Source organism: Poeciliopsis prolifica, unplaced genomic scaffold, assembly GCF_027474105.1.
Source record: "Poeciliopsis prolifica strain line A6 unplaced genomic scaffold, Auburn_PproV2 SCAFFOLD010, whole genome shotgun sequence".
NCBI lineage: Eukaryota > Metazoa > Chordata > Actinopteri > Cyprinodontiformes > Poeciliidae > Poeciliopsis > Poeciliopsis prolifica.
The window spans coordinates 13,367,543-13,382,429 of record NW_026562385.1 but is presented as its reverse complement, the minus strand read 5'-3'; the positions used below and the strand labels follow the sequence as shown (position 1 = coordinate 13,382,429).

The window sequence follows — 14,887 nt, the reverse complement described above, 5'->3', positions numbered from 1 at the left end:
ATACAGAAGCAGGTTCGAACATGGGTTTCATTTTTATTTAGCTAAAATTAGGCCTGATTGCACCTAATTATTATTTTATTTCCATCCAAGCAGACACTAGCTAAACAAAATTCTAATCTTATTCTCATCAATAAAAGTGGCACAGCATTCTTTCGCACTTGTTGGCGTGTCGCTCTTAAAGAAACAGCACACTGTTTCTTTAAGAATGCTTTTTAATGAAGGTGGACTCTCGTTATTTATCTTCTTCTTTGCCATCATTTGTCTCATCGCAGCCACATGAGACAAATGTGATCTCATGTGGTCGCAACAACAAGCACAGGTTAATTGTGTGGTGGAAGGAAAGTGATTCATGGTTTTCAATGTGTTTCACAAATAAAAATACAATTGAAGCTGCAGCTCTGTCGATGTTTGTCTCTACCAACTTTTAACCTCTATAGACTGAAAACAATTCCCATGTCAGTGTCATTGCCTCATTGAAAACATATCCATAGTGTTGTTTTGATTTCTTCATGCATGTTTGAGAAATCCTGTAAGCGCCATGGTGACCATTCAGCTGTGTAAAACGCCTGGATGGACCTAGCCACGCCTTTGAAATGCAACTCCTCCAAAGAGCTGCAGTGTCCGAGTCTCCGCCTTGCCCATCAGCTCCTACCTGTCACCCCCCAACTGAACTCAGCTCCTTCAGATTAGCTAGCAGTAATTAGCAAACACCTGGTGGAAGTGAGCATTCGCTGAGCTCATTACAGGAGCTACTTCTCAGTAAAACAGTAAAAATGTTGTGAAAAGGTTAATAAGAGTAGCCATGTTGTGATGACTTCCTGAAGGCATAGTTTCATAAAGAACATGAGTTTTTAAAGGGGCAGAGACCCAATTTCAAGGAAGCAATCTACAAAGTACATTTTCTTTAGGTCATATTTGATAAATATGGCATTTTTGTAACAGAAGGTAATATAGTTACTTGCTTGTCATAGAAAATCGTACTCTATGCCTGAAAACCACATAATACTGCCCCTTTAAAATATGCTTTTGAGGAAAAGATGGCGCTACTGATTTCATAGATCTGTCATCAAAATGTAGCTTTAGTTTGTTTGTTTTTTGTTGTTGTTGTTATACAAAGAAATAAATTAAATCCTGCTGTAGGTGTCCTACTGTATGAGTGGTTAATTGACTGAACAATGAGCCAAGTCTTGGTAGGTATTTTATTCTACTGCCCCCGACCCCCACAGCCTTTCATGGTGTGTCACATTGCAATGGCTGATTTTTGTAATGAAACCCCCCACTTGATGTCCTGACTGCAGCGACGACCTCAATCTGCCCTTTGTGCTTACAGGAAGAAGGAATGTGTGTGTGTGTGTGTGTGTGTGTGTGTGTCCTCCCCTGGAGAAGGGGACACTTTTCCCATAGAAGGGCAGGCTTCTACACTCCATGAGCCAACAGACAGAGCTTTGAGTGCCACAGGAACAGCTACCTGTGAACTATTAAGCTTCAATCATTTAGAATACATTCTGAGTATTGACATTATGTTGGTCTCAATGTTCAGCAAAACTCCGCTAGAAGTAATCCAATCAAGATGTTATTTTAACATCCCATGCCACCACAGGAAGTTACACTTTTCAATAGTAAAGTACTTGTGTTGAAATGCATGCCTTCTCAAGCATGAGTTTTAAAAAGCTTTCTGCTTTGGAAAGTTGCATTTTCTTTTCATTAGGGATAGGCCACCATGAGATTCTCACAGATTGATAACTTTATATAAAAATACATCTGTTTTCTGGACTCGACACAGAAAATGATCAATTGTTCAACACATCATCAACAATCTCCTTTATATCAGGGAGAAGGCATAAATATTTCATCTGGATAAAGAACTACGATTTTGATTATTAGATCTAATAATATTATCTAGACCAGCTCTTACTGTTATCTCATAGTAAATCTGAATAAAGCGAACATTTAGAGGTCGTACCACCACATTTAGTTGTTTAAATGCTAAATTTGCAGAATAGTTGAGTTTTGATTTTGTTTTTTTGTTTGTTTGTTTGTTTGTTTTACCATTGGTTATTTTAACAGTAACACAATATAAATAAACTGATATCAGGAGTTGGGCTACTGTCCAAAATTTTTGCCACTGGAAATAATTTTTATTTAAAGGTTAGGAATATTGGGGATTTTTTTAAATCCAGGTTTTAGTCTTTAACATTTAAACATGAGATATGGACATTTGCAATTTTTAAAAAGGTACAGAGCAGGAGATTGTATGCAGGATTTTAGTCCCCATTTCCTGTCTGATTACTGTGAATAAAGGACACTTATACAACAAAATGTTTATAAATAAATAATGTAATATCTGAAATCCAGCTGAAATGGTACATCTGTGTGACTAGCTGGTACTTTACAGTCCTCTAAGGTTTTCTAAAGTTTTTCTATTAACTTACTACAACACCACATTTGTTCATCTTAATCAAAAAAAATAAATAAATAAATAAATAAATCAAACTATCCCTTCTGGGCTGAGCTGATTTGATCTGATCTGATCTGTTTTTTACCTCTGACCTTTGCTGTGACCTGAATATTCCTTGTCTCCATTTCAGCACTGAAGAGATCGTTCGACGATGAAAACATGGACGACATGACGTCCGTCACCTCAGCTTCCTCTGTTTCTGCCTCCCTTTCCCCTTCTTCCTCCCGTTTCATCCTGAACCACAACAAACCCACCATGGGGCCTGGAGGAGGCGGCCAGTCTCCTCCTGTTGCCGTCAGCAACAATAGCATGGTCTCTGCAGCGGACTCCCACATACGTCTGAGCTCCGGTCTCAGTCCTGTCCTCAAGAGCCGTGCTGTAGGCAGCAGCTTGTCCTTCAACAGAGGAACCATGAACAGGCCAGTCGTCCCCAACTCTAACTCCTCTGTGACCAGAGCTGCTTCCTTCCACAGCAGGTTGAACCCCAGCTTCTGCTCCACACTGTCAGGGCCTGGCAGTGACAACGACAGCCTTTACAGCTCTACATCCAGCCTGGAGTACTCTACTGGTGGAGGCCATACCACGGCAGCCAACAAGCTACCCTCCTATCACAGCCCTCCACCTCAGAGAGAGTACTACGGATCTAAGCTCAATTGGTCACAACACCAGGAAGCGAATACAGAGAAGTTCTCCTCACATGGGAGTTTTTTCAAGTCGGAGGTGAACCAAGGGCCTGAGCTGATGCTGGATATGAGAAAACCTCAGGTGTTAAACCATGGGACCATGACAATTCTTGACTACCAACTTCCAGGAGAGGGGAACTTGGGAATTTTAAGAGATGGTTGTGGTGGCATGTCTCCAGGAATGAAATATGTTGATGCAAATTTTAACTGGAACGGTTTGCGTAGTGGAAACTCCTTTGAGGAATACGGCTCAAAAGAAGTTTCCCAAAAGCAGCTTCGTGCCGTTAAGAGTCCGCAGCCCAAAGCCAAAGAACCTCCACGTCTCAACAAGTTTCCCTTGGATCTCGACAGCCTGGTGAGCAGCGTCTCATCGGTCTCCCCTACCAAGCCAGAGGTGGGACCGAGGAGCCCAAAAGTGTCAAATAGTTCCCAGCAGAGTGCAAATGACCTTCAGAGCTACAACCCAAGCCCTCCATCCACAGCTGCCAGCCCTTCTGCCTCTCTCAGCAGCCTAGACAGTTCTTCTGACACACCAGTTCGACCCAATAACCATCCACGCTCACCCGTATCTCCTCGCTCTCCTGTTCCCTCTCACCATCTCGTCACTGCTCTAGAGAAGAGTTGCTCTCCTGCACCCTTTGCCCTATCCTTTGCTGAGAGCCTTCAGAGGGATCAATTCTCACAGTCCCAGGCTGGACACATGGTCTCCAATCTCCAAAGTCAATTTAGTCCTTCCAGCACCTTCAGCTCCAGAGTTATTGGATCTTTGGAAGATAGCAAGTGTGATGAAAAAGAGAGTGTAGACCTGATCTTACAAAGGATTGCTCTGTTCTCTTGGCCTGTCACAACTGACACCAAAACAGGACCCGCAGCCCAAACCCCAAACCCAACCCAACGTACTGCTGGGTTGTCACCTAATTCTGGTTCTCCCACCGAGGAGACAACCATCACCATGAGAAAGGAAGGGAACAAGAAACATGGAGGTAAGACAAGAAAATGAGTCTGTCCACATATGTAAGATTGCAGAGTGTGTGTGTGTGTGTGTGTGTGTGTGTGTGTGTGTGTGTGTGTGTGTGTGTGTGTGTGTGTGTGTGTGTGTGTGTGTGTGTGTGTGTTGCATAGAAGGGATGACAGGAAATTTCTGCCAGTTTTTTGCACGAGGATGCTCAGTTGTACAAAATAATGAAGACCGGCAGAAAGACAGGGTTAGCACGCAAACCTTGAGCTCTTAGCTATTATACAGTCATAATTTCTACTCCCCCACAGCCACAACCCACAAACACACACAAAAACCTTGTTTGACATGTGTTTACATTCATCTAAACATCATGTAAAAGCACTTTTCGCTTCATTTATTTAGCCTAAAACGAGAGTTTGTCCTCAAAAATTGAGCAAGTAGAAGCTGCCTGTGATTTGATTAGTAATTTCCAGGTATGATTTACGTCAACATATACTCAAAAAACATTGATTCTTTTTACCTGGTAGGAAATATTTCTCTCGTTTTCTCACTGTCTGTATGGTCACTGGGTAACTTGACTGGGATACAGCTTAGATTGAAGCATTGGTTGTGGTTGAGCGTATGGGTTGGTAAACTTTGTGTGTCAACATAAATCCTAGAACTCTGATGTTTTATTGTTGTCATAAACAGGTCAGCACCTCGTACAATAATACCTGATTTTGTGTATGAAGGATTTGTCTTAGAGGTTTTAATTACAGCTCAGTTGAACTTGGTACATGAATGTTTTTCTCACAAATAGTCAGTGAATCCAAATCACATCCTTTAGAAGGATGAAACAGAGGGCCTCCTTCTAGTGTCTCTTTGATCCGGTCTAATGAGACCTCAGGATGTTTACTCAGGAGTCTTCTCAAGTATACGCTCGGTTTTAACAAACCAAGCTATCAGTTTGAAGACACACAGCTGTGGGGATTTCCTCCGCTCCGGCAATCCCACTCTATAGAGTAGACCTTCTCTATAGAGACGAAAGCCAGATGAAACTCGTTGTTCTGCTGCACTCAGCAGATAGATTATGTCATGCTCCAAGATATTGAGGATGCAGAGAGCAGGCAGGAAGCAGGTAGATGGAAATCAGTCTAAACTTTAATCACAGACGATGGTGCAGGACAGGAAATCCAGGAAGTTGAGGGAGATCCACAAATGAAGGCCTGAAGCATTAGAACTGCAGCCAAAGCAAACATGATAGGCCCGCAGCCAGAACGGGAAGAACAGATCCTAAAGCAGACACTGGTGGTTTTAACAATGTGAGGTCTAGCAGTGAGAAACTAACTAGAGCATAGAAGCAAAATCAGATATGAAGTCATTATAGGAAACAGAGTTTTGATATATGGCCCAAACCAAAAGACTGGGCTTTGGTTTGACAGCAGAGAAAGTCAAACTAGAATGTACAATGAATGCAAAGTCATGTTAATCTACCGTGTAAACAGAGGAGTAGACAGTTGAGGAAAAAAAGAGAAAAGAAGCCAACGAGACTGTAACAAGAGCAGTGCTCTGCATGGGCTTGCGGCGCCGCCCTGCTTTGCCCGACAATCTGTGAGATGGGTTCCTATCAATCATCCCAGGTGATTTGACTCATCCTGCGGTTACAACAAATGACAAGATGGAGCTGGAAGATGTTCAACAAAAGTTCAAACCTGGAGAAGATACACTTCTTACTTAAACAAAAGCAGGAATATCAATAATATCTTGGATCCACTTTGGGCTTGAGCCTCTAATTAAAGTTACACACAATGCTTATAGACTCTATGGTGATACCCAAAAAATAAAACCACTAAGAGTTCTGATGATAAACCCTGACTTCAACACCCAGAAAAAAACATTTTTTTGACCTGTTGCAGTAAGCCATAAATCAATCAATCACATGATAAATTAAAATTAGCTCAATAATTTTCGTTTGCATGATTTTTTGTTTTTGTTTTTTCTCTCATTCTACCAAAAACTGGATGACCAAAGTCTTCAGTTTGGTGTTTTGGTCTCAACTAAACCTTTTTTGGAAGCACAATTTTGTTTACAGAGACTTCATAATTTATTTTGTTTATTGATCTTTAGAACTGAAAGATTATTGATTGTTCAGAATGTGTTCCTGCATTATTATGACATTGCATTATATCACTCTCAAGTCAACAATATTATCGTTTACCGCAATAACTTCTGGGACAACTTATCGTCCAGCAAAATCTGCTAGCGACAGGCCTACACATTTACACATGTCACAGGAGTGCAGCAGAAATCCACAATGTGGCGCTACATGTTAGCCCCTGAATTTACTTTTAAAAAGGAAAAACAGGCTACAAGTAACAAGCTTTCATACAGCCTTCCACGTGCTGAGGCATGCATTGGGTCTTAATCAAGTCTTTGAAACTGAGAATTGGAAAATGTAATTCAATATCAATAATCAAATTTATTTAATTCAATTGCATTCTGGGTTTATTGTCCAGTGTCCTGCTGGCAGCTGTGGCTCAGTAGGTGCATGTTCTGCAGCTTCAGAGTGAGTGTGGCGTCTATTATCTGTGTTTCACAGTGACATCAGCAGAAGACTGACAGGGAAATAATTGCCTCAACAAGGAGGTCATTCACAATTCATGGTCCATAAGGAAATGTTCAAATGTTATTAAGTTTTGGAAGCTGCTGAAGTAAAAAAACAAAAAACAAACGTTCTTTCTCATCAAGTGAAGTCAGAGTGGACCACAGCTTTGAGGTGAGCCCTATAAACTTTACGTCTTCATTTGAAACTTCTTTTGCTGTAAGGCAGGAAGGAGTTCTTGGTTTGTGTTGTGCCAACAAAGATACTGAATAAAGACTTTTCACCAGTTGCAGAAGTACTAAAGAAGGTTTCCCAACTTTTAAATAGTTTTTCAGGCACCAATATTGTTGATTTATAAAAAACAAACAAACAAACAAACAAAAAACCTATGTTTGTGGTTCAGGAATGTCTTGACACGGAGAAAGCCACAGTTATAGGCCATGTCTTGTATACATACGTCTGTGTGGTTGCTCTTTCACTTGGCAGTCCTCTCAATGCTGTGGTTCTCCCTGCTTCTGACCACACTTCTTCTTTCCACTCAATTTTCCGTTAATATATTTGGATACAGTACTTTGTGAACAGCCAGCTTCTTCAGCAATGACCTTGTGTGTCTAACTGTCTGCTGGACAGTTAGACACAGTTAGAGACTTTTGGAATATGTCACTGTGTGTGTGATGATTCTGGATGATAGGGTGAGTCACAGGCCCACAAACTGCCCTTGTACCTGAGCAGGTATATTTACCAGCAGAATAATCCTAGGGTTGTTTTTGATGAAACTGGAATAGGGTGAGATCAGCCATCTGTCCGTTGGTAGTTTGAAATACAAGCTTCATAAGGACTCCACAAATACCTAAATCAGAGTGAGTTGTTGATGATGCTATAAGGGACGGTTGTAAAACCAGTCTGATCGAGCACAAGTTTCCATTTAGAGCGTTTAACATGCTGGTGTGTTCTTGTTTGGGGAATTACAGGTTGCTTTGAACTAATGGGTGTTTACACTAGACTTGCTATCTTTCTCTATGTGGTGCTTTGCTCAGATCGTTTTGTTCCCATTAAAGGCTTATAAAAAGTTCCTCGGTGCCTTATCTTCTCCTTCCTTCCTGCACTCACTCAGGAAAACAAGAGGAGAAGTAAAGGCTATTTCTGTTGTAATTATATTTTTGTCACTGTTTTAATGAAATAAACCAGTGATGAAACTAATCATTTAGCTACTAATCCCACTGGGAGTATGCTCTTAGTTTCTGCAATGTGGAGGCATTTAAATCATTGAGTCTTCCTACAGCCGTCAGACATTTTTTTAAAAACCAGACAGGCTGAGAGTTTCCTGAGGACAAAGGCTTCCCACAAATCACAACATTTCACCTGATAACACTCCAGCATCTCCCGAATGCTTTCATGGAGTCTGAAGGTTTCATAAATGATGTTAACAGTTGACTCGTCAATCATAGTTTCATCTTAAACTGCAATAGATTCTTTGGATATGCTTTAATGTTCTGTTGTAACTTGCCTGAATCCATAAATGATTCTGCAGGTTGTGGAAGACAGTCAAATTATTTTGACATTAAAAAGCATAGACTCTGGATAAAAGTCTGCAAAATTATTACACGCAATCTACACAAACATACTAAACTGTGCAAGATAGTTTTGTTATTTAAGCACAATAACAAAACTTGTGCTTAAATAACAAGTAACAGAAACACCCAACTTTAGCTTCTCATAAGAAAACCTGCTTTGTACCTAGTTTTCAGGCCTCTGGTTTTTCCTTCCTTTAGCTCAGATTAGAAACCGGTTTCCTGTCCAGTTGGTTGGTTCAAGGCTTCTAAATGTGTTTCCTGCAGCAGATAAGATTAGCTCCCCCTGTCTGTTTCAGCTTGTGTGTATGAACCCCCATAGCACACAGGATGGACAATGATAACAGTAGAAATGATTTGAAGAGACAAGATGTCGCCTGTTCAAAGGTTACCTCACTCAAATAAAGTCTAAAGTTACAACCTGGACTCTGCAATTAAATCCAGATTAGGTTAATAAATCATGCATTGAAAAGTTTCATGCTAGTCAAGCAGAAAAAGAAGAAAACGAAAGGAAGCCGACTGAAGCTATTTTGTCAAAGTTGATTTACAGCCATAAAAACGTGAAGATTTAATAAACGATGTTCCACCATTTTACGATTTTAGATTACTGAGTGTAAATCAGGCTGATAGATCACATCACAGGCTTTACATCTTCAAAACCCTGCTGTCCTCATAAATCATGCCGTTATCTTCTATGTCTGCAGATCAGTCAGCCCAAAACGAGACGTTTGTGTGGAGCATCACAGGCAACGTTTCAATTAGTGAAAACAATATGCATTCCATCTCTAAGTCAACAAATTCATACAATGGATATAAAATAAATCAAAAACAAAATCATCAGCAGTACCAGCTCCTCATTCAGACCTTTGGAGTTCACTGTTTGCAGAGTCCAAACCTCTGTCAGATCCTCTGTGTGTTACTGTTACTTTCAGAAATCTGGATCTTTAACTCTCTTTAGTTTCATAATCTTACACAAAAAAAGCAAGTAATCCTGCTTTTCATAAACAATATTTGGTCACACCCTATTTGATGGTGTGTGTGTATAAGACTGGCATGACACTGTCACAAACATTCATTCATTTATTTTATTTTGGTAAACTGTCCATATCACCAGAAACAACAAAGAAATAACAATAAACAATAAATAACCCACAATTTACCAAAAAAGGAAAAGGCTGAAGCAAAGCTTATTCTTGCCTACCCTATTTTTTGTACCCTTTAACCTACCAGGATATTTTCACAATACATATATAAATCTAAATAATAGCGTAAGATTTTATCATTTTACATCTTAAAGCTCTTTTAAAGTTTATTAAAAAAATAACATAACTTAAATTCATCACTTAGTTCGTTCCACAATTTCACACCAATAACTGAAATACATCTAGACTTTATCTGGCTTTTCTCTTTTGCACATTCAAATATAAACAAACCTCGCAAATTATATTTATTCTCTCTTAACTTAAATAATTTCTGAATACTTGAAGGGAGACTTTTGTTCAATGCTTTAAACATTACTTCCAGTATTTTTATATAGACAATATCTTTAAATTTTAAAATATTACTTTGATCAATCCAACTCTTTCATAAAAACATGAAAGAGTTTTCATGAAAGAGTGTCATTTGATAAATAATGACACTTTTAATGCAAAGTTGATCATCTTAATAGACTTTTAATGCAAGTTTAAAGCATTAAAAGTGTCATTACTAATCGATTGACACTTCATGAAAACAATCACAAACATTCCATTGTGACAGTGTCATGTCAGTCTGATGCACACCCCGGCAAATAAAGTGTTACTGAATATTTGACCTATATAGAGGAGTAAGTAGCCTTAAATTGTCTAAGATACCCATAGATACACAAGATGAGAAATGTTGAGAAGAGATGGAACAGTCAGCCCTGAGCAAGAGCCTTAGTCTACTTATGTTTCATTCCCTCCAGCTCTGCTCACTTCACTATAATCCAACTCTAGTTTGTTGGTCTAGAAAGTCCACTTTGATTGGGAGGTGTGAAAGCAAACTGGTCAGCCGACAAACCAAGGACTAGTTGTGGTTGAAGTGAACTCTGGGCCGGTTCCATTGGATATGTGAACACTAAGCGAACCATAGAGTGCTTCAAAAGCAGGAAGCAGGCCATAGCGCAGTGCATTCTGAGTAAATACAGCCAAAAAACATGAACACTAATTCATGGTGGGGTACAGGCAGAGCCTTTGCAGCCCACTGGCTAAAACCAGTTGTGTTAGCTGTACCGCTAGCGTCCAAGGAGCGTCCTCATTTTAATGGCAGCAGCGGCAGTTAGAGGAGCAAAGCAGCTTGTTTGGAGCCATCTTTTCTGTGAGGACAGTGGAGGAAGTGCTGGTTCTTCATTCCTGCAGAATTTCAAATAAGCAAGGTTTAATTCTTACTCTTTGGCCGGAATACAGTCACTGATTACCCAGGCAGTCAACTAAAATATATCTAAAGCACTATTCTTTGTGACATCGTTGGAACATCTTGTAAAGGCACAAAAAACACTGAACAGCTGAAGAAGGATTAAAATGTTCCCATCTGGATATAAACTAAAATCAGAGACTAAAATCTGATGAGGGCCCCTTCCCTACCTGCAGCATACAGGTCCCGGCTTTTACAATGGAGACACAAATTATACACATTTAGAATCAAAGATAAACACACACAAACACACTCACACACACATCTTTCTATCTGCACTGGGACTTTGCATTGACTCACATTCATTTTTCATTCATTTATATAGCCTAACACTGACACATACCCTAAACCTAACTATTACCACGGCATGCCTAAGCCTAACCCTAAACTGAACTCAATTCACACCTAAGTCCTTAAACTGACCCCTGACCTCTAGCCCCAAAAACAGCATCTTCTTACAGCCTGGGCTTTGAGCCCCACAACGAGCCGTCGGTCCTCACGGCGCAATATTTGTTGGACTTATGTTCACACTGTAGCAAACATAAGGCCGGCCACACATCCAAACACAGAGGAATGTCAAGCTCTCATTTCTTCACACACAGGAGTCAATTAAAAATGAGTCAGCCCCTAAAGTGATAGCTGACACTTCCTGTTGATGTGAAGTAAAGGTTTCAGTAATAAACAGTAAGTTTAGTGAGTTTAGTAAAAAAAAAACAACAACAACAACAAAAAAACTCCAATAAAAAAATTACTTAGCTGTATAAACAGGATAATAACTAGAATAGCTTTACCTTGCTAGCTGTTCATTGCTAAGATAGTAAAGGAAAGCTTGACAGGGGCAGTGAGATTTTTTTTAAGGTTTGGTTTTGAGCACAGTTTATATTTGTATTTTCTAATAATTTATTTCAAACATATTTAAAAACAGTCAAACAAGTAGCCAGAAGAACAAGAAAAAATAAAACATTCGTACAGTATGGAGAATGAAACAATTAGCTTTCCTCTGCTTGTCTGTTTGAAAAGGGGTAGAAAGAAGTGAGAAAGTATTTTATCCTCCCTCTTATTTGATTTTGTTGAAATGTATCACATGGTCACTCAGTAACAATCAGAATTGTGTGATCAAAAACCTTCTGTGTTATTCATATGTATGGTCAATTTCTATGCTAAAGAACAAACTCATATAATTTGTCATATAAAAGCAAATGATTACATGTGTGCATTATAATGTACTAATGATAGATGATATAGATATATGATATAGATCTATCAGTCAATAGACAATAGACTCATAATTGGAATATTTGTCTGTGCAATGTCACATTTTCCTGCAGCTTGCTGTCTCAGAGTTGTGTGGAGCAGGTTGTGACTCTAGGGAGCTATTTGAGGTCTGATAAATGCTGACTGGACCACCAGGCTAGAAACTTCAAGATGTGAAAGGAAACTTTCTGTATTTTAATCTGAGTCTTACTGATGGTTTTCATGGAGAATGATCATATGGAGTAGCTGCTTTCTCCAGTCCATATCTGTCTCACAATGGGGGCTTTCCCAGTGGCAGGAGGCGCCGTTTATATTAGGTTTAAACAGAATGACTTATTAAGAGCAGCTGCTGTATGGACCGGAGTATTTACAATGAGCTGCTTGTGTCTAATAGTGAGAAACCCACCCAGACAGAACCCACTCCCACTCAGGATCTACGGCCAGCTGTTGAGGCTGCAACTTAAAACTCAGACCAAGACTTCAGAAGCGGATCTTCAAGAGCTTTAGATGTGACTTTAGAGCACACATGCATGTTGCAAAAGTATTCATTCCCAAAAGACTTTCATTGGTTTTATTTGATGTAACAGACTAAATTTCTTTGTAATCCGTTAATCACCATGGCACCCATTCAGGATGCAAAACTCCTGAGTGGACCTTGCCCTGCCTTCAGGGACGCAGCTCCTCCTCAGAGCTGCAACTTCCAAGTTCCAAGTGCCTCACAGAGCAGCACTCCTCCACCCAGCTCCTTCAGACTAGCTGGCAGCAATTAGCAAACAGCTGATGGATCTGGAATCTGCTGAGTTCATTAGAGGAGTTACCTATCAGGGTTTAATAGAGGAGCCATGCGGTGATGACTTCCTGAAGGCAGAGATTCAGAAAGAGAAGGAGTTTTTAAAGAGACAGTGGCCCAATTCCAATGCGTTAAATTTGTTTTGAGTTATATTTTATTAATATAAAGCATTTTTATAATAATTGAAGGTGACATAGTTCTATAAAATGTATACATACAATTTTGCCCTTTTACATTTTTTTTCTGAGCAGGACTATTCAATCTTCTATATTCTCATATATGCAGTTTTCTGTCTTGAGGCAGTTGAGGCTGCCGCTACCGAGCGGCTAATATAGCCTTGCTAGCTCTCTAGTTAGCTTTCTTATGTCCATCATAGCTAAGTGCAAATTAGATAGGAAGGTTGGTCTTTGCCAGTGGCTCATTTCTGTTACCGGCTCATTTGATGCTGTATTCGTTCTGTGCCAAACAGTGTGGAACCGCAGAGAGCCATGTGGGAGCCACAAAGCTGCTGCCAAGGGCCACAAACAGACCCCAGGAAGTCCACAGTTTTTACTGCTCTGAGTTTGTCTGTCACATGAAATCCAAATGAAGCATGCTGGATGTTGTGAAAGGCTCCAAGCAGCCTGAGACGTCTGCAGGAGCTGGAACCAGGCCAGCGTCTCTGGACGGCCATGTCACAGCGTGTCGCTGGGAAAGTTAGACAGTTTAACCAGGAAACCATTTTCTCCTGTTAGCAGGAAATGTGTCATCTTCTGACACACGCAGCCACGCCTCTGCACACACACTCAGTGATATGACATCCTGCCCAGTTGTATATGTGTGTCACTGCAGACAGCTGTGCCTCCACACCAGGTAATGAACTGCTCTCTCCTTCCTGTTTTACTGTTTTTAACGGTTCCATGTTTTTCTGTATTACCTGAGCTGCTGCTGTCCAGGCACTGCTGGACTTTCTGGACTCTAACAGGCTCACTATGAAAACTAGACTGGACGTGCGACAGTTGCCTTCTTCACTCAGGAAGCGCAGCAAACTGACTGAACATTGCATAACTTTTAACTCCTCTCATTCACACTGTTCTGCAAAAATAAGTGTGTTATTATTTTTGATCATCTAATTATTCCAGTTAGGTTTTCTGCACATTTCATTTCTCACAAAGCAAAGCAAAACTGGACAGAAACTGAACAGAAAATGATCAAAAACGTCTATCACAAAAGAGCAGATGGATGACACCTTTCACTTTGCTCTGAATCCTGGATTGTTTCAGTTTTTAATTTGAACATAAAAATATGGATTTATTTTTCTGAGCTAGCCACTGAAACACTTCCAGGCATCGATTTAAGAAAATAAGAAAGCATCTTTATTAATTCTAAAAAAAGACATAAAACAACAAAGAGAAGTAGATTTCTTCCTTTGACCTCTGAGACACCAGAATAATTTGGTCAAAACATCCTGACATTTGCACACACCACCTGCTTTCTTATTACAGCACCAATCATAATCCAAGTTCTGTTTGTATTGAGCTGGAGATTAAGATAATCTGAATCTCATCAGCTGTTAAAAATACAGAAACAATATCATAATCCTTCAGAATATGAAGGAATAAAAACCCATTAATGTGATGTTAGATGAGACAAAAATTCTGAACTGTTTAATCTGCAGATATGGGTGGATTTTATTAAACTGATACAAACTATATCAGTCAGTCTGATAAAGCATTCTGTATTGCACGCTAAAAAAATGTTTAAAACCGTTTTTAAAAATCGGTCTCTCAGCAGCGGCTCGCTGAAGACATTCTATGGCTTTATGTGTCTTTTATAAGTTGTAGAAATTGTGGGTTTAAGATGCACTTCTGGAAACTTTTGAGGTTGTTTTTGTCTGATAAATACCCCGTAATCTGCAGTGTGTGGTTTTGTGTACTCGAGGCTGCATTAAAAAAGACTTTATAGTTTGGTAAGGATCGGTTTAAAGGATCAGTTCCAGTTTTAGTGCAAACTAGACCAAATTAAAACAGTGGAAGTAAAGTCTAGTGTGAACTCCATGTTCCTGAGGAGACGGCTATGAAAAATGTTGGGTCGTCTCTTCAAATGATATTTGAATCCAAATCATCTTCATGTTGTCATAGTTTACCCAGCGGAAATGAGTGCCTATTGTCTCCTTCCAC

At 39.8% G+C, this 14,887-nt stretch overlaps 1 protein-coding gene across 2 annotated transcripts in view; it reads left to right on the top strand.

The window, feature by feature from the left end:
• septin12 (septin 12) overlaps positions 1-14,887 on the top strand; it is a 45,910-nt gene that overhangs the window by 9,207 nt on the left and 21,816 nt on the right. Inside the window, exon 2 of one of the 2 annotated variants that reach the window (XM_055035340.1) lies at positions 2,589-4,124. In XM_055035340.1, the coding sequence (XP_054891315.1) occupies positions 2,589-4,124 (1,536 nt within the window). Of the gene's footprint in view, positions 1-2,588; positions 4,125-13,499; positions 13,581-14,887 lie in introns of those variants that run through there. The other variant, XM_055035341.1, reaches the window with a different exon arrangement.